Source organism: Staurois parvus, unplaced genomic scaffold (assembly GCF_062004578.1).
Source record: "Staurois parvus isolate SC_StPar_1 unplaced genomic scaffold, SC_StPar_1.0 ptg000154l, whole genome shotgun sequence".
NCBI classification, from domain to species: Eukaryota; Metazoa; Chordata; class Amphibia; order Anura; family Ranidae; genus Staurois; species Staurois parvus.
In genome coordinates this window covers 23871059-23890177 of record NW_028317950.1, presented here as the reverse complement: position 1 = coordinate 23890177, position 19119 = coordinate 23871059, and the positions used below count along the sequence as shown (strand labels likewise).

Sequence of the window (19119 nt, the reverse complement as noted above, 5' to 3'; positions counted from 1 at the left end):
CAGTTCCGGGCCGTGAAAGTCACATGAGAGATTCAGATCAGAAGAGAGGGCAGGAGGGTGAGTGATGACTGTGTGGTGTGTTCATGGTCAGAGAGGCTTTGTGAGCTGTCCTTCGTCTGTGAGGTGCATGGAAATCTCTGCTGCTGCTAATGGGGTTCAGCAATCCTGTCATCTTATATTTCAGGGCTGTTCATTTAGCACTGCAGCCAAATGTGTCTTTAGTTGTAGATAAAGTGGGGGAAAGTTCAACTTTCCAGTCAGGTTGTTTGTGACCCCTTTATAAGAGACTTCCTGTCCCTGTGACACCCTTATGTGAAATGGGGGTGTATTTGTTACTCGGACAGGAAGGTATAGACCGGGTGTCGGCAACCCGCGGCTCTTTTTCATCTTTGCTGCGGCTCTGGAGCACACTGCCCACCAGGTGACAGGCAATAGGGTTTCAGTGGTCGGCAAGCCGCGGATCGCAAGCCACATGCGGCTCTTCTGTGTGCCGGGCGCCCGCTCCCCTCCCTCCTCTCGGGCGGCCGCCTCAAAAGTCAGGACTCTTTTAATCCGGCCCGCGGAGCGTGGAACATTAGCTGTCAGGATGTAGGCGGGGCAGCCAGGATGTAGGCGGGGCAGCGTGACGAACTCCTCTCACAGTCCGCCCTGAAGACCGGAACACAGCGCGGGAACACAGCGAGAGGAACGCGCGGAGGAAAGGTAAGTGAATTGAGACAATATGGGGAATTAATTACTATAGGGGAGATGAATTACTATGGGGGATGAATTACTATATGGAGGATGAATTACTATATGGGGGATGAATTACTATAGGGGGGATGAATTACTATAGGGGGGATGAATTACTATAGGGGGGATGAATTACTATAGGGGGGATGAATTACTATAGGGGGGATGAATTACTATATGGGGGATGAAGCTAACTGCACGATCCTGTATATAGCATTAAGGTAAGAAACAATATATGCAGTGTCGGATTTGTTTTAAATGTTGCAATGGTTTTGCGGCTCCCAGTCTTTTTTTTTCCTTCGGAAACGGGTCCAAGTGGCTCTTTATGTCTTAAAAGTTGCAGACCCCTGGTATAGACAGAAATAAAACACTGGGAAGTTCTTCACCCTTCCTCACTCTTTGTGTGTCCCCATTGGAGAGCGTCCTTCCTGTCCTGACAACATGGAACCTGAGAAAAGTCAGAACGCCTTATCTATATACATTATATTGCCAGAAGTATTGGGCCAGCCCTCCAAATCATTGGATTCAGGTGTTCCAATCACCTCCATGGCCACAGGTGTATAAAATCAAGCCCCTAGGCATGCAGACTGCTTCTACAAACATTTGTGAAAGAATGGGTCACTCTCAGGAGCTCAGTGAATTCAAGTGTGGTACCGTGATAGGTTGTCCATCCGTGCAATAAGTCCATCTGTGAAATTTACTATCTACTAAATATTCCACGGTCATCTGTTAGTGGTATTATAACAAAGGGGAAGCAACTGGGAACAACAACTCAGCCATGAAGTGGTAGGCACATAAAATGATAGAGCGGGGTTAGCACATGCTGGAGCGCACAGTGCACAGAAGTCACCAACTGTCTGCAGAGTCAATAGCTAAAGACCTCCAAACTTCATATGGCCTTCAGATTAGCACAACAACAGTGCATAGAGAGCTTCATGGAATGGATTTCCATGGCAGAGGAGCTGCATCCAAGCCTTACTTCTCCAAGTGCAATGCAAAGTGTCAGATGCAGTGGTGTAAAGCACGCCGCCACTGGACTCTAGAGCAGTAGAGACGTGTTCTCTGGAGTGACGAATCACGCTTCTCTGTCTGGCAATCTGATGGACTTGTCTGGGTTTGGTGGTTGCCAGGAGAACGGTACTTGCCTGACTGCATTGTGCCAAGTGTAAAGTTTGGTGGAGGGGGACTAATGGTGTGGGATTGTTTTTCAGGGGTTGGGCTTGGCCCCTTAGTTCCAGTGGAGTGAACTCTTAAGCCGTCAGCATACCAAGACATTTTGGACAATTTGATGCTCCCAACTTTGTGGGAACAGTTTGGGGATGACCTCTTCCTGTTCCAACATGACTGCGCACCAGTGCACAAAGCAAGGTCCATAAAGACATGGATGAGTGAGTTTGGGGTGGAGGAACTTGACTGGCCTGCAGAGAGTCCTGACCTCAACCCGATACATGAATTGGGATGAATTAGAGAGGAGACTGCGAGGCCAGACCTTTTCGTCCGACATCATTGTCTGACCTCACAAATGCACTTCTGGAAGAATGGTCAAACATTCCCATAGACACACTCCTAAACCTTGTGGATGGCCTTCCCAGAAGAGTTGAAGCTGTTATAGCTGCAAAGAGTGGGTCAATCCAATATTGAACCCTACAAACTAAAACTAGGATGTCATTATAGTTCATGTGAGTGGCAGGCATCCCAATACTTTTGGCAATGATTGTGTATTTGTTTCGGGTAATTGATTCAGAGTTTTGATCTGGAGGGTCAGCAGCCAGGCATATTGCAGTTCCAGGAGGTGTTTAGCAATGGTAGTCTGTGTGTTTTTGTTGACAAGTGTCCTTTATATACAAAGCAACTTGGCTGAACAAATCTTAGTGTGTATAGCTGGCCTTGGAAATCAGATACTTGTATAAGTACAGGAATTGCAATGTTATGTTTTACCATGTTTATTTGGTTTCTTACACACAGAGTACAAGCTGGATTGGACTGGTTCTGCACCCTGTATTCTGCTTGTTACAGAAACCTAAGTGTTGCCTCGCCTTGTTACATCCAGAATCCACAGCCCAGAACAAGATGGCCCCAGCTACAAAAGAGACTCTTTCTGAGGTGAATGAGAGGCTGGATCAGCTTCTGCTCCAACTGATGGATGACTTGGAGGCCCTGAAGGAGAAAAGAGAAAACCTCAACAGCCTCATAGAGAAGGTATGTGTTTTGTATTATCGCAGCTCTGGAATTGGTTTTAATCTGTTCAAATTGTCGTCCACTAAAGTGAGACCACTCAGGATCCATGACAGGACCAAAACCATATCCGCTGCTTAGGAGCCAGTCACATCTAAGGGGCATGGAGTCCCTCACTCTAACTAGATCTAACTAGCCCCTGTCAAATCAATATGATAAATACAATATGATAAATACAATTTAAAGAGTTCTCTAGTTTTTTCCATTCACAGTAGAACTTTTTGGCACTTTTATTAACTGCCAAGGGAGACTGGGTTCTGTATGTGATGTTTCTAGTGTGAATGGGCCCTAAGGTTCCATTCACGCTTGTGTAACTACATATTTGTGCAATTTCCATTGCGACTTTGATGCAGCTTTGGATGGATGGGACTTGGGTGTGACTTTTTGCTGTTTGCTTTGGCTTTACTGTCGCATTGATAACATTAAGATGCGACTTTTGACAGTTTTACATTGCTATTTATGGCACTCACGTCCTATCAGAGTAGTACAGGAACCTTTTTAAGGTCGCTGCAACTTTAAGTCACATAGATGGGCTGCAACTTGTCATGCAAATTTGTCTGAGTTGGGATTTCTTTTATTTTGAAGGGATATCCTTCCACTTTTTGGGTCTTAAAGGATAAGTTCACCTTTCCACAAAAAATAATAAATGCACATTTTTTTTGCAGGTTTAAAAAAAAAAAGTGCATTTATTATTATTTTTTTTTGTGTTAGGAGCCTGTAAAGCATTGCACCAGTGATCAGTAGATCGCTTGTGCCATGCAGGTCTCCTGCAGACTGTCTGTATATCTGATTTCTTATATCCCGTACAGCCAAGCCAATACTTGCTGACCGGTAGACTCAATGAAATATCAGAACGCCCCCAGCAGCATGGTTGTTCATTGAGGACTACAAGTCGACAGCCGATAAAGCTGTTTGGACTTGTAGTCCATTCAATCACAGAACACTCTGAATGAATGACATGGCTGTGTGGGTGTAGCCCCACATGGCTGGGCTGTGTTTGAAAACTGACAGCTAGTACAGGGAACTTCTTCCAGTACTTCACAGGGAAAAGGGGGGTGGGGGGGGCAGCGGCTGCTGCAGGATTGGGAACATGTTACATTAAAAACGGGTGAAACATGTAACATGTTCCCAATGGTGAACTTATCCTTTAAGACAGGAAATAAAGGGAAATCACTATGATTTCACATGACGGCCCAAACCTTAATTCTCCTTATGAAAGATAATGAGCCTTTGTGTGTAAAATCACAGAACTACTTCCTGTGTGTAATTGGAACTATGCAACAAAATATTTGCCTTTTTATAAATAGATAACTTTTTTTTTTTTAATCTTTTTTTTCCAGGGGTGGTTCTACCTCTCTCAGTCACGGTATTCAATGGGGAATAAATTTGTATCTTCTCTGCAATATAAACATGACATGGTTCCATCTGTCTGTGTTAAGGGCAGGTAAGCTGTGAGTGACATGCTTATTTAAATACAATGTATATCTCTCTGCAAACTTATCAGGTTCATTTGTTATCCTGATGCGGGCTATCAGCAAACATTATGTACACTAAAGGATGGCCTTATGGCTTAGGTTCCTAGTTTTCCTTTAATGACAGATTGCATCTTTCATGCAAGTCAAGAGAAAAATATCATAGCTCATTGCAGCCAATCATAACTGTCATTCTCACTGGTTTAAATAAAGAAGTGAAAGTTTGCTTGGTACATATATATTCCCTATGTGTGCAGCAGTTGCGATCAAGGCTATCTGCCAAAACACATTTGCTCATAAAGAGTAAATAAGTTTATATGGATCCAGGATTTGCTTGTGCTACTCTTTGCTTTATGTTGTATGTTACACCGGCATTTAGGGTGTAATACGTTCAGCATCCACCACCTCACCAACCAGTCCCCCCCCCTTCTTTGTAACAGCAGGCGGGGGACCGTCTCCCCGCACCCACTGTCGCAGTTTGAAAACAACGTGGCTGAGCGGGACTTCGCCCACAGGGTGCCTTCCTTCTGTGAATGAATGAACTACAACTACTGTCAGCCATGCTGCAGGGTGCTGATAAGCACTGAAAGTTTAATGATATTTCTGGACTGCCTAACTGCCTGCCTGTATCGGAGGTATGGGCATACAGCTATACTGACAGTATGCAGGAGCCGACATTAAACCCTAATCTGATCGCCAGTGCACTGTTTTACAGGCTCCTAAGAGAAAAAAAACAACACAATTTTCTACCTGCAAAAAAGTGCATTCATTATATATTTTTTTTTTTTTTAAGGTGAACTTGGCCTGTAATACATGTGTGTTGGCTGGTGCCTTTGGGGTGTCAATAAAAATGAATGACACTGCAGCGCGCATGCCAATACATAGTGCACGTTCAAGCGCTGATAGGAACCATGCTTCATCATACACATTTTTTCTGAGCATAACTGTGGCAGGAGCCTTAATATACCTTATCAACTGTATCCTTCAAATAATATTCTTTATTATAACTATACCATAGTACACATTAAAGCAGAACTTTACTCCCCCCTACCTTTCCTTTTTACCATCCTGTCCAACCTGTTATGCTGGGTTCAAATTCACTGTTCAGCTGTTTTTGCCTGTCTCCTGCTGTTCTCGTCAGCTGGCTGCCTCTTCCGAGTGCAGTTCAACCCTTGGGTTTCTGTGAATGGGTTCCCGCAGACTTCTAGGATATATGACAGGGGTCTCAGCAGCAGGACAGGTCATTGTTTCTGGCTGGAGCAGTAAAAACAAAACCACAAAAATGTCAATCCCCTTCCCCCAAACAAAAAAACTCCTATTATTCTTTAGGGGGGTCAGGTCAGTATAGTCATGGACCCAAACGTCCTATGCGGAGTGAAGTTCCACATTAAGAATGTTATAAGTGGAATTCTGTATTTCTTTATAGCGAAATAGTTTGTGTGACAGCGCTGGGCAAATCACATAGTACCAGCAGTGTCAAATGCCTCTCTATGGAAAATGCATCACGTATTTTCTTTACTCTTCATAACTGAATGCTGCCACAAGTAAGCAAGAAAGGTAAAATGTGCTGCTGGTGAAGAGGGTATTATGATCCTGTTGCTTTACTAACATTTAGTTTACATAGTTAGTAGGGTTGAATAAACACATCAGTCCATCCAATATATATAGCTTTCCTTGTATTTTGTTCTCACTAAAATGCCCATCTAAGAGTTTTTTGAAATTGGCATGGGAATAGCACTAGTTAGCTTGTAGCTTGATTATTTTCATGTACTGTCTGACATGTCCCTTTTTTATACTCGTCTTGTGATTTAGTACCTCAGAGGAGGGTGCAACAGTGTTTCTTGTTGGGAATATTGAGTCGAAAAAGGGGGAGTCTGGGAAAAGAGAGGAAACTCAAGAGGTCGAGACAATTGGAGCATTGGATCAAGGTAATTTTATGTATACTTCAGCTAAGTGTAAATAATATACATTTTTGTTGTTACTTTGAATATGGTTAGGAAGAGTGGGAGCCTCTGTCAGGTTTTAATTGCTGCCTGTGTTTGCTTAGGAAGATTTGCACTGTGTGTCCGGGTGACATTCACTGGGATAGAAAGCGATGGGAAATCAACATTGTACAGTTGTCCCCAGAACATGTGATAGCTCTCCAAGAGGTGATTTCCAGTCACTTCCTAATTGAGAGCTCCCCAGTGGAGCCACAGACAATAAAAACCTTACAATGGATCTAACCCTTTCCCATTTAATTCTTAAACATTTTGAAGCTCTACTTAAAGTGAAATTAAGCTAAAAACATTTTTTACCTTCATACATTCCTTGCACTAGGGTAAAAAATGTTTTCTATCCCTATGTCCTCCCCCTATTTTGTGTGAAGGAGAAGAGGGGGGAGAATAGATCCAGTGCTATATACAGATGCATCTCTTCACCCCTCTCTTCCTCTTCACACAGCACTTGAGCAGCAGCAGGAGTCATTGGCTCCTGCTGCTGTCAATTAAATGTAGTGAGGAGGAAGTGGTGTGGGGTTAAGTCCCACTGTGCAAGTCTATGGAGCGAGGCTCCATAGACACACAGCTCAGGAGTGTGCAGACATTGTGTGCCTCCATAGCAAACTGCTTGCTATGGGGACACACAAAGAAGAGGAGGAGCCAAGATTGCCGGCGGGGGAACCAAGAAGAAGAGTATCGGGGCCGCTCTGTGCAATACCACTGCACAGAGCAGGTGAGTATAACATGTTTGTTATTTTAATTTAACATTTTTTTTTTACTTTAGTAACACTTTAAAGAGATTTTTTTTTTCTTTCATTGCAAAAAAATTGTGTAATTGGGCTTTGATGGAAGCAGATTTTGCCCAATCTATGCCACACAAATTCTCCAGGGTAGTGACATGCTGAAAAGGTTCAGCTACACTGGCCCTGAAATAGTATGTTGCACATTTTGTCCCTGACTCAGGGAAAAGCTTCTGTTAAAGAAAATTCATATATTTGTGTTACTGCACTTTGAACTGAATCTGAGACACATCTGGTCTTTCTAATTTTCACCCTGGCATTCACCTTGTATAGCTGGTTAGCCTGCTCTCTAAATCAACTACCTTTTACCTTCTTCTTTGAGCCTGTGACTGCACATCCATCGTGTGTATTGTTCAGCAGTACCCAGTCTGAAAACAAGAGAGCCCTGTGTACTGAAGCACATGAACTGCAATACACAGAACTATGTGACAGCTGCATCACACACAAACCATGTAAAAAATTATTCTAAGAGAACTTGCTGACTTAAGCAGAGTTGATGTATTTCCTGGATAGTATTCAAATGTGTTCAACATTTTGTTAGAAAATAGTGAAATAATTTTTTCTTGCATTCCTTTTCAGTGCTGAGACACCGCGGCCACAAGTCAACTACAGAGACTCCTAAACACCCAAAGACTGAAGGAAATGAGAAACAAAAGCCGCTACCTAGTCATGACCCTTTGCACTGGTTTGGCATTCTTGTTCCTCAGAGCTTGCGCCAAGCACAAAATACTTTCCGCCAGGGTGAGTACATTTAAAGCCTACCCCCAGCCAAACTTAAAGCTGAACTCCAGGCACACTGCTAAAACACAAAGCCGAAATTCATATATGTAAATAGTTTTACATGGCAAAAAATGTTTAGTTCCATTCAGCCAATCTTGTAATTCATGTACCCCTAAGAAACAGAACAGCTTTGTTTTTTCTTAGTTAAAGTAACACAGCTTAGTCAAGGATCCACTCTGACCTGTGAATGAATATTGAGGAAGCATCAGTTCACTGGCAAGGTTATCAATTTTCTCTCTTCCTGTCAGAAGTTTGTGGTTTTTTGTTTTTTTTTTTTTTTGGTTGGTTTTTGTGGAGCATTTAACCCCCCCCCCCCCCCTTCCTGATCAGGCAATTTTTTGCATTACGGCGCTGCATTACTTTAACTCACAATTGCACAGTCATGCAATGCTGTACCAAAATGAAATTTATGTCCTTTTTTTTTTTTTTTTTTTTTCTCACGAATTGAGCTTTCTTTCGGTGGTATTTGATCACCTGTGTTTTTTTTTTTTTTGTTTTTTTTTGTTGCACTGAAAAAAAAAAGAGACCGACAAAAAAGAAAAAAAAACAGTATTTTTGACTTTTTGCTATTTAACATATCCAGTAAAAAATCAAATTTCATCATAAATTTAAGCCAAAATGTATTCTGCTACATGTTTTTGCTAAAATAAAATCCCATTACGTGTTTGCGTGAAAGTTATAGAGTTTACAAATGGTGGTTTATATACTGGGCTTTTTTTTTTTTTTTTTTTTTTTAATCTTTTTACTAGTAATGACAGCGATCAGCGACTTATAGCGGGACTGTGGCGGGCATTCTGACACTGGGAGGGGGACTGACTTCCCCAGTGACACCAATACAGTGATCAGTGATAAAAAAAAAAGCAGACACTGTACTAATGGCACTGGGCAGGAAGGGGTTAACATGAGGGGCAATCAAAGGGTTAACTGTGTGCTGTTTCACTTTATCCTGTGTCCGTGTGTTTCACTGTAATCACACTGCTTTACCTAGCCATCCAAAGCAGTGTGCATGAGCCAACAGGGAGGAGAACTGTTTTGTTTACAAACAGTTCTTTTTCCCGTTGGAGATCCTCAGCAATCACCGGGCGCCGGCGAGTAATTACTGGCCGGGACACGGTGATTGACAGACTCGAATGGCGGCGCGGGTAGGGCACACACGTGCCCCCTATCCGGAAATGCGAAATCACATATATATATACTTGATTTTGTGCACCCATGCTGCCCTGTAGCGCTATTTCTGCTATAGGGCAGTTGGGAAGCAGTTAAATTCTTGTAGAGGTATGCAACTGAACATAAGAGTATGACATGGCATTACATTCCTGATGATATCCATTAGCAGGCATGTAATATGCATACAGACAAGAATGTAAAATACGCTAACAATGTAATATACCTTGAACCACCACAGCAACACGATATAACTAAAGTTCAAGGCCAACTTACCCTTAGAAAAATTACATTGCTTTGTGGTGGAAAACGTATAGGAGGACAGGACTAACATTCTTATACTGAGAACATTGTAAAACTAGACATGGGTGGGGCAATGACCGCCTGTTCCCTGGCCTTGGAGCTAGTGAGTTTCTGTTTTTGATGGACACCATCATACAGTACAGTAAAGTCTGGCTTGGTGGTGCCCTTTTCTTAGTCTGTAGACAATATAAAGACAGTCTAAAGTGGATCTTTTAGGAGGTTTACAAGTCTGGCAAAGCATGCCATATGGAGCTTTTTATGCTGTGGATTAGTGCCTATCTGTCAGACAAGGCAATCAGTATCCTTTACTAAAGTGACAAGAAAATAAACCACCCACATAGTGTAATGGGCTTACATGAAAAGCTTAAGCAATTTATAAGTGCAAAAGGTTTTCATGAATAGAGTAGTTAATGGTTTGAAACCCTGGTCTGTACAGTAGCAATTGAACTCGTCAGGTTTTTTTTCTTGTCTGTGTTTGGAGAGATTTCTTTTCTCTTGCTGTCCCAGCGACACAAACAGGAAGTGAGAGGAATTCACTCCAAAATGAGGGGAAATCACCTCTTAACTGTCAGCCAGATCCATTTTATATTTTGGTTTACCTCTCACTTTTTCTCATTGTGAAAGTACAGTAGTCAGAAGGACAAAGAGTGTGAATCTGGGTTCCCAGTGGGGACATAATGAGAAATAGAAACTCAACAGGGGGTCTAATTAATTTCCAATTTATCCAACAATAACAGAAATGTTTGGTTGGAGATCTACATTAATCACTAGGTTACATAACGGAGTAAAAATTTCATATTTATGTGGTAAAAAGATTTTTTAAATATTCACATTGATGAGATAAAAATACACTAATTACATGTACTGATTACATGTACTGCATGTATGAAACTTAGTGATACTAAAGCTTTGTGGGTTTTTTTTTTGTTAGTTTTTTTTAATAAAATAACAAACCTGTTCTACTTACCTGCTCTGTGCAGTGGTTTTGCACACAGCTGCCCCAATCCTCTATTTACGGATCCCCTCCCGTGCTCCTGGCTCCTCCAACTCGCGCAGTTCCCTGTCTCCACTAATGAGGAAGGAGAGTCCCCATATAGCCGATTCTGTTGTGAACATCACTGGATCAGAGGGGGCTCAGGTAATGATTGGGGGGGCTGCATACAGAAGGTTTTTTACCTTCATGCATAGGGTGCATGAAAGTAGAAAAACATCTTTGAGCCTTTAGAACCGCTTTTAATTCAAAAGTACATTTCGTTTAACTTTTTTTTTTTTTTTTTATATGAAAATAGCTCTTTCAGGTGTCAGAAATGTTGAAATTATCTATGAAATGTTTCCTTGTGCTGCCCTATTATATCTGCTGTATATCTTTAGTCCATTCCTTCTGTATTTCTAAGAAGAATGAAATGAGCAGCAAACAGCCATGTGATTTAGTTGAGTGGATGAAGGTCCAGCTTTAGCCAAGCCGGCTCTCATCTCTTATGTTGTCTTCTTTAGGTATCCTTCTAACTGCTGAAGTTGCCTCTCTACAGAGCAGCATCGATGAGACCCGCAAACAGTACCGAGCATTACTGACTGACAAACATCAGCTACAGTCTCAGTCTGTCTGTGCATAAGCTTTTTTACTTCAATAATATTTAAGGGTCACTCCACCCAAAACTGATATTTCAGCTTTGACTGGCCAATTTTTGGTTGAATCAGGGGATACAACTATGGGACATTGCCATACATATCTCTCAATAGCTTCTGGGGTAAAATCTGCCTTCTGTTACTGCCTGTTCCCAACTCAGCCTTTATGAAGCAAAGCAAGGGGGTCTATAATGGGCTGTCAGCGATTATGTGCACTAGAACTGGTACAGACATTTTAGCTGAAATATCAGATTTGGCTTAACTTGTACTTCAGCCTTTTTCCTCAGGGCTTTCTGTTTTTATTCACGCACAATTCAGACTTGATTTTCATTAGATTATTTTCTAACATTCTGCTTTGATAATTTCTGTCTTTCCTGGAAATGTTTAATTCGCAAACTTTGAATTACACACAACTGGTGGCTTTCAACTCCCTCTAATGCTGTCCTGACTGGATCTTCTTCTTTGGTTCTGGAATCCCTGCTGCATTACCCACTTCTCATAAGAGCAAGACCAATTTATTCATTTGTTTAGTATTGTTAATTTCCTAATTATTAGAATTATTTTGGAGCTGCTTCTTGGATCTCTCCCATAGGTTATGTGTGAGTGCAGTTCATTTGGAAACTACTGCTGTGTGTGTGTGTGTGTGTGTGTGTGTGTGTGTATATATATATATATATATTGTGTATTTTTTTTCTGTCTGTAATTTAATGTATACATGTACTTGTTTGTTCAAATTAAAAGTGTATTATTATGCTAATCCCCATCCCTGGTTAATTTGGTGTCAGCCATTTTATTATTTTTATACAGGACCTGCTAGTCCAGTCTTGGTAAATATTTATTCACAAACAAACGCTGAGGACAGAGCCTGCAGGAAGCATACCCAACCTTCTATAGCCCCTCCCATGTGACCTTAGACAGCCAGTTGTAAGCAAGCATGGTTAACCGCTTCCCGCCTGCCTGCAATGTACTGCGGCAGGGTGGCATCTACAGGCAAAGCGACATACCTGTTCGTCGCCCTGGCTGTACTAACAGAGGGGGACGCCGCACTCCCCCCTCGCGAATGCTGTGTCCAGCGGAATGAAGATCCCGGTGAACGGTAAGCATGTAAGCAAAGCTGTTATGAATCAATCTCAATAATAACAGCTCTGCTCTGCTTCCTAGTGAGCTGTGATTGGCCCACAGCTGTCATGCTTATACATGGGGCCAATCACAGCACTCTGTACCATGTGACCAGCTCCAGCCAATCACAGATCATTATCCTGAGCTGTCAAAACTTAACTAATTCATGACAGAAATGATCTTTATTTCTCCTGCAAGGCAAAGTGTAAAATAAAAAAAAAAAAAGAAATCCCCACACACTCTAGTACAATGTTACTATGGTAACATTGTACTGTTCTGAGAAGAATTAAAAAAAAAAAAAAAAAATTGAGAATTTTTTTTTTTTTTTAACTACTTGCCAACCATTTACCCGCAATTTGCGGGCTAGCAGTGACATAATCTTGCATCGCTTTCTATTTTGGGGTGTGAACCTACCTCCCCATCCATCGGTCCAGGGAGAGAAGAGAACACGGCACCAAGTAAAAGCACTACATTTTACACACACAGGTTAGATTAGCACATTTAACCCTTTGATCACTCCATCACCCAACCAGTGCCATTAGTACAGTGTCAGTATATAGAATTTTTCACTGATCACTGTTTTACTGCCACTAGCGACATCAGATAGCTTCAGGGTCAGTAAGCGCCCCTCCCAGCCAGGGTCAGCTGACATTAGATTGCCCGCACAATATAGGTCGCTGATCACCCACATTACTAGTATAGTGTTTGTACAGATCAAGATATTGATCACGAACAGAACTATACTAGTGCCTCCTTTGTATAGTGTAGTGTCCCCAAAAGTGCAGTGTTAGCAAGATCAGTCCCGTTCGCTGCCAGCGTTTAGCCCTTCCGTTGTTTTTCATGGAAAATTTGTATCGATTGTGAAGGCAATTTATACACACAACAATACATCGCTGTCCACCCGAATTCAGCTCTTGCCAGACAATTTGCATGGAAATCTATCACGGTTTCTGAATTTAAAACTCTTTTGGGCCTAACCCTCAACATTGGGCATTACAAAAAAAAATGAATTGCGGTCATATTGGTCCACAGACCTGATTCATGATATGCCTATGTTCTCTGCTGTTACAAATATGCCCAACATGGACCAGCAAAATACTGGTACATCGCTGGACTTTGAGTAGTTATACCGGGATGATGCCTGCAGCTACAGGAATCATCCTGGTATAATTTTTTGCAGCTGGCGGTTGGCTTTCATGTAAAAGCAATCCTAGTGGCCAATTAGCTGCTGAATTGGTTTTACGAGCAGTGGGAAGGGAAGGGACATCACACCCCCACCATCCTGCCTTCCACAGTTTCTTTGGGCTCTCCTGTCCCAGAATGCAGCTGGAGGTTTTCAGCTGGCTGACCATAGATCTAATCGAAGACCAGAGTAACTCCAATCATCTCTATAGTCTAAGAACTCTGAAGCTACGAGCATTTCATCACTTCAGTTTCGCAGGATATAAACAGCGCCATTTGTAAATTGGGAAATCATCTGATCACACCGATCTTGGTGATATTAGGTAATGTAAGGGCAGAGGAGATATCTAGAGTCTGATAGTCCCCAGATTTCTCAAAAAAGAATCTATGACAACGCCCATTGACGTTATAGGGGATATTTGCATTCCCTGTGATAGCATTAAAAGTGATCAAAACAGAAATGAAAGGTACAGTGTAAAAATAATTAAAAAAAAAAAAAAAAAAAAGTATCCTTGCCCCCCCTGCGCACGTGCACAAGCGTTGACCCTGTGCCGATATGTAAACAGTGGTTTCACCATGCATGTGAGGTATCGCTGCAAATGTCAGATTGAGGGCAGTAAAAAATTTTCAACACCCACTGTTTTATTCTGTAGGGCCTCTGCTTTAAAAAAAAATATATGTTTTGGGGTTCAAAGTAATTTTCTAGCAAAAAAATCGTTTTTTCATGTGAACAAAAAGTGTCAGAAAAGGCTTGGTCTTCAAGAGTGGGTGATGTGTGGCATAAGCTTCTAATGTTGGCCCTGAAATGCCAGGATAGTAGAAGAAACCCCTCCAAATGTCCCCTTTTTGGAAAGTAGACACTCCAAGGTATTTGCTAAGAGGCATGGTGAGTGTTTTGCAGATCTAATTTGTTGCAACATGTTTTTGGAATATGAAGACAGAAAACAAAAATAATTTTTTTCTTCTCTTTTTTTCTTTTTCAAAACCTTGTGACAAAAATATCTGTAAAATACTCACCATTCCTCTTATGAAATTCTTTGGGGTGTCTACTTTCCAAAAAGGGGTCATTTGGGGGGGGGGGTGTTTGTACTATCCTGGCATTTTAGAGCCTCTGAAACTGTGAAAGGTAGTGGAGAAGTGATATGAGGAAATATGCCCTCTGAAAGCCTGGCGGTGGTCATTGGATTTTGGGGGCTTGTATATAGCTAGGCTGCCAAAGTCTCTCACATGTGGTATCCACATACTTGGGAGAAGTTGAAGAATGTGTTTTGGGGTGTTATTCCACATATACCCATGGCATGCATGAGCAATATATCATTAAAGTGACAACTTTGTGTAAAAGAAAAAAAGTCATTAAAAAACATTTGTGGCAAAAAATAAAATGTTCCATGGACTCAACATGCCTCTCTGCAAAATCCTTGGGGTGTCTACTTTCCAAAATAGGGGTCATTTTGAGGGGGTTTGTACTGTCCTGGCATTTTAGCACCTCAAGAAATGTGGTAGGCAGTCAGTAAAAGCTACGTAAATTCCAATATATATACCGTAGTTTGTAGACGCTATAACCAATTAATATACATGTATTGGGATTTTTTTTACCAAAGACATAGCAGAATACATTTTAGCCTAAATTTGACTAACTTTGAGTTTATTGGATATTTTTTATAACAAAAAGTGAAAAATACCGGGTTTTTTTTTTTTTTCAATTTTCTGTATTTTTTTTTTTTGTTTATAACGCAAAAAAATAAAAACTGCAGAGGTAATCAAATACCACCAAAAGAAAAACTCTATTTATGTGAAAAAAAGGACATAAATTTTGTTTGGGTACAGCATTGCTCCACCGTGCAATTACCAGTTGAAATTGTGCAGTGCTGAACAGCAAAAAATGGCCTGGTCAGAAAGGGGGGATAAATCCTCTGGAGGGCAAGTGATTAAAACTTGATGTGTATATATAAAGTGATATATATTCAACCTCATGTTTTGAATATATTTCCTTCTGTTTGTGTCTTCTAAACAACTCTACTGTTGTTTTGGGTGACTACCATTTTCTTAAGCGTATTACCTGGGGAACAGATTTAAAGTCTAAAAAATTTTTTCTAAGGTATCTATTATATGTTATTACTGTAGTTCTTCTTTAACCACTTGCCTACCAGGCACTTATACCCCCTTCCTTACCAGGCCAATTTTCAGCTTTCAGCGCTGCCGCACTTTGATTGACAATTGCGCAGTCATGCAACATTGTACCCATATGAAATTTTGATCATTTTTTTCTCACAAATAGAGCTTTCTTTTGGTGGTATTTAATCGCCACTGGGCGCTTTACTTTTTGCGCTATAAAAAAAAAAGTGCAAAAAATTTGAAAAAAAAAAGTTTTTGTTTCTTTTATAAAATTTTTCAAACGGGTATTTTTTCTCCTTCACTGATGTGCATTGATAGGCGGCACTGATGGGCACTGATAGGCAGCACTGATAGGCAGCACTAAAGGGCACTGATAGGCAGCACTAAAGGGCACTGATAGGCAGCACTAAAGGGCACTGATAGGCAGTTCTAATGAGGTGGCACGGATAGGCGGCACTGATAGACAGCACTAATTAGGGGTCACGGATAGGCGGCACTGATATGCAGCACTGATAGGCGGCACTGATAGGTGACACTGATGATGGGTACTGATAGACGGCACTGACTGGCATCACTGCTGGGCACTGACTGGCACAACCCCTGGGCACTGACTGGTGGCACTGACTGGCACAACCCCTGGGCACTGACTGGTGGCACTGACTGGCAGCACTGCTGGGCTGCACTGGTGGGTGGGCACAGGTGGGTGGCACTGGTGGGCACAGGTGGGTGGCACTTCTGGGCACAGGTGGGTGGCACTGCAGAGTGGCACAGGTGGGTGCACTGCTGGGCACGGGTGGGCGGAGCTAGTGGATGCACTGCTGGGCGGAACTTGCGGGTCTCACTGCTGGGCACCGATCATCAGGGCACTGATCATCAGTGCCCTGATGATCGGTGCCGATCCCCGCTCTGACAATTGCCGGTTCTCGGCAGTACTTTCCTCACGATCTGACAGCGTGAGGAAAGTGCAGCCGAGAACCGGCACTTGCATTTCCCTGTGATCAGCGTGTCATTGGACACCGCTGATCACGTGGTAAAAGGCCGGTATGATCGGCCTTTTACCACATCTCGTGATCAGCTGTGTCCGTAGGACACAGCGATCACGGAGATCGCCGGGTGCGCGCCCCCTGGGGCGCGCAGGAGAGCGCGTTCTGGGGGGACGTCATATGATGTCCACCCAGAACTGGCCGGCCGCAGTGCAGCCGTCATTCGGCTATCTGCGGTCGGCAGGTGGTTAAATGATGTTAAGCTTATGTACATACTAATGTCTGTACTCTAGCATATTATGGCTGCTTAGTATGGTGAGGGTGACATCACTTCTCACAGTTTGGTTTTGCAGACCATGTCATTGCCCTTCTTACTGCTGAATGAATTGTAATTTCATTACACTACAGCTGTGGCCAAAAGTTTTGAGAATGACACAGATATTAATTTTCAAAAATTCTGCTGCCCTAGTTTTTATGATGGCAATTTGCATAAACTTCAGAATGTTATGAAAAGTGATCAGATGAATTGCAATTAATTGCAAAGTTCCTCTTTGACATAAAAAAAAATATTTAATCCCCATAAATACATTTCCTCTGCATTTCAGCCCTGCCACAAAAGGACCAGCTGCCATCATGTCAGTGATTCTCTTGATAACATAGGTATCAGTGTTGAGGACAAGGCTGGAGATCACTCTGGCATTCTGATTGAGTTAGAATAACAGACTGGAAGCTTTAAAAGGAGGGTGGTGCTTGAAATCATTGTTCGTCCTCTGTTAACCTGGATCACCTGTGGCTATAGGATTATAACTTTTTTTTTTTTTTAATGGTTGAACTGGATGGACTTTTGTCTTTTTTCAGCCAGACTAACTATGTAACCATGCCTACCTGCAAAGAAACACATGCAGTCATCATTGCTTTGCACAAAACAGGATTCACAGGCAAGGATATTGCTGCTACTAAGATTGCACCTACAGTCAGGTCCATAAAATATTGGGACATCAACACAATTCTAACATTTTTGGCTCAATACACCACCACACTGGATTTGAAATGAAACAAACAAGATGTGCTTTAACTGCAGACTGTCAGCTTTAATTTGAGGGTATTTACATCCAAATCAGGTGAACGGTGTAGGAATTACAACAGTTTGCATATGTGCCTCCCACTTTTTAAGGGACCAAAAGTAATGGGACAATTGGCTTCTCAGCTGTTCCATGGCCAGGTGTGTGTTATTCCCTCATTATCCCAATTACAATGAGCAGATAAAAGGTCCAGAGTTCATTCCAAGTGTGCTATTTGCATTTGGAATCTGTTGCTGTCAACTCTCAAGATGAGATCCAAAGAGCCGTCACTATCAGTGAAGCAAGCCATCATTAGGCTGAAAAAACAAAACAAACCCATCAGAAAGATAGCAAAAACATTAGGCATGGCCAAAACAACTGTTTGGAACATTCTTAAAAAGAAGGAACGCACCGGTGAGCTCAGCAACACCAAAAGACCCGGAAGACCACGGAAAACAACTGTGGTGGATGACCAAAGAATTCTTTTCCCTGGTGAAGAAAACACCCTTCACAACCATTGGCCAGATCAAGAACACTCTCCAGGAGGTAGGTGTATGTGTGTCAAAGTCAACAATCAAGAGAAGACTTCACCAGAGTGAATACAGAGGGTTCACCACAAGATGTAAACCATTGGTGAGCCTCAAAAACAGGAAGACCAGATTAGAGTTTGCCAAACGACATCTAAAAAAGCCTTCACAGTTCTGGAACAACATCCTATGGACAGATGAGACCAAGATCAACTTGTACCAGAGTGATGGGAAGAGAAGAGTATGGAGAAGGAAAGGAACTGCTCATGATCCTAAGCATACCACCTCATCAGTGAAGCATGGTGGTGGTAGTGTCATGGCGTGGGCATGTATGGCTGCCAATGGAACTGGTTCTCTTGTATTTATTGATGATGTGACTGCTGACAAAAGCAGCAGGATGAATTGTGAAGTGTTTCGGGCAATATTATCTGCTCATATTCAGCTAAATGCTTCACAACTCATTGGACGCCGCTTCACAGTGCAGATGGACAATGACCCAAAGCATACTGCAAAAGCAACCAAAGAGTTTTTTAAGGGAAAGAAGTGGAATGTTATGCAATGGCCAAGTCAATCACCTGACCTGAATCAGATTGAGCATGCATTTCACTTGCTGAAGACAAAACTGAAGGGAAAATGCCCCAAGAACAAGCAGGAACTGAAGACAGTTGCAGTAGAGGCCTGGCAGAGCATCACCAGGGATGAAACCCAGCGTCTGGTGATGTCTATGCGTTCCAGACTTCAGGTTGTAATTGACTGCAAAGGATTTGCAACCAAGTATTAAAAAGTGAAAGTTTGATTTATGATTATTATTCTGTCCCATTACTTTTGGTCCCTTAACAAGTGGGAGGCACATATGCAAACTGTTGTAATTCCTACACCGTTCACCTGATTTGGATGTAAATTCCCCCAAATGAAAGCTGACAGTCTGCAGTTAAAGCACGTCTTGTTTGTTTCATTTCAAATCCATTGTGGTGGTGTATAGAGGCAAAAATGTTAGAATTGTGTCGATGTCCCAATATTTATGGACCTGACTGTAAATTA

At 42.0% G+C, this 19119-nt stretch overlaps 1 protein-coding gene across 2 annotated transcripts; it reads left to right on the top strand.

Annotated features, from left to right (window-relative positions):
- Nucleotides 1-2: 2 nt before the first annotated feature.
- VMA22 (vacuolar ATPase assembly factor VMA22) lies at nucleotides 3-14790 on the top strand. 2 transcript variants are annotated; one of them, XM_089675265.1, is made up of 6 exons: nucleotides 3-57; nucleotides 2698-2931; nucleotides 4308-4411; nucleotides 6252-6367; nucleotides 7798-7959; nucleotides 10960-14790. In XM_089675265.1, exons 2-6 carry the CDS (start codon nucleotides 2803-2805, stop codon nucleotides 11076-11078), a joined length of 630 nt encoding a protein of 209 aa, XP_089531391.1. In that variant the 5' UTR covers nucleotides 3-57; nucleotides 2698-2802; the 3' UTR covers nucleotides 11079-14790. The 2 variants fall into 2 exon arrangements, with proteins under 2 accessions (XP_089531391.1, XP_089531393.1); XM_089675267.1 differs by lacking the exon at nucleotides 3-57 and adding an exon at nucleotides 104-123.
- The last annotated feature ends 4329 nt before the right edge of the window (nucleotides 14791-19119 follow it).

Bases quoted from the DNA above. Each gene is read 5' to 3' on its own strand.
- VMA22 (XM_089675265.1), top strand. From the start codon at position 2,803: ATGGCCCCAGCTACAAAAGAGACTCTTTCTGAGGTGAATGAGAGGCTG. The intron at 2,932-4,307 runs GTATGTGTTTTG...TTTTTTTTCCAG, and splicing joins TCAACAGCCTCATAGAGAAG to GGGTGGTTCTACCTCTCTCA. The intron at 4,412-6,251 runs GTAAGCTGTGAG...CTTGTGATTTAG, and splicing joins TCTGTCTGTGTTAAGGGCAG to TACCTCAGAGGAGGGTGCAA.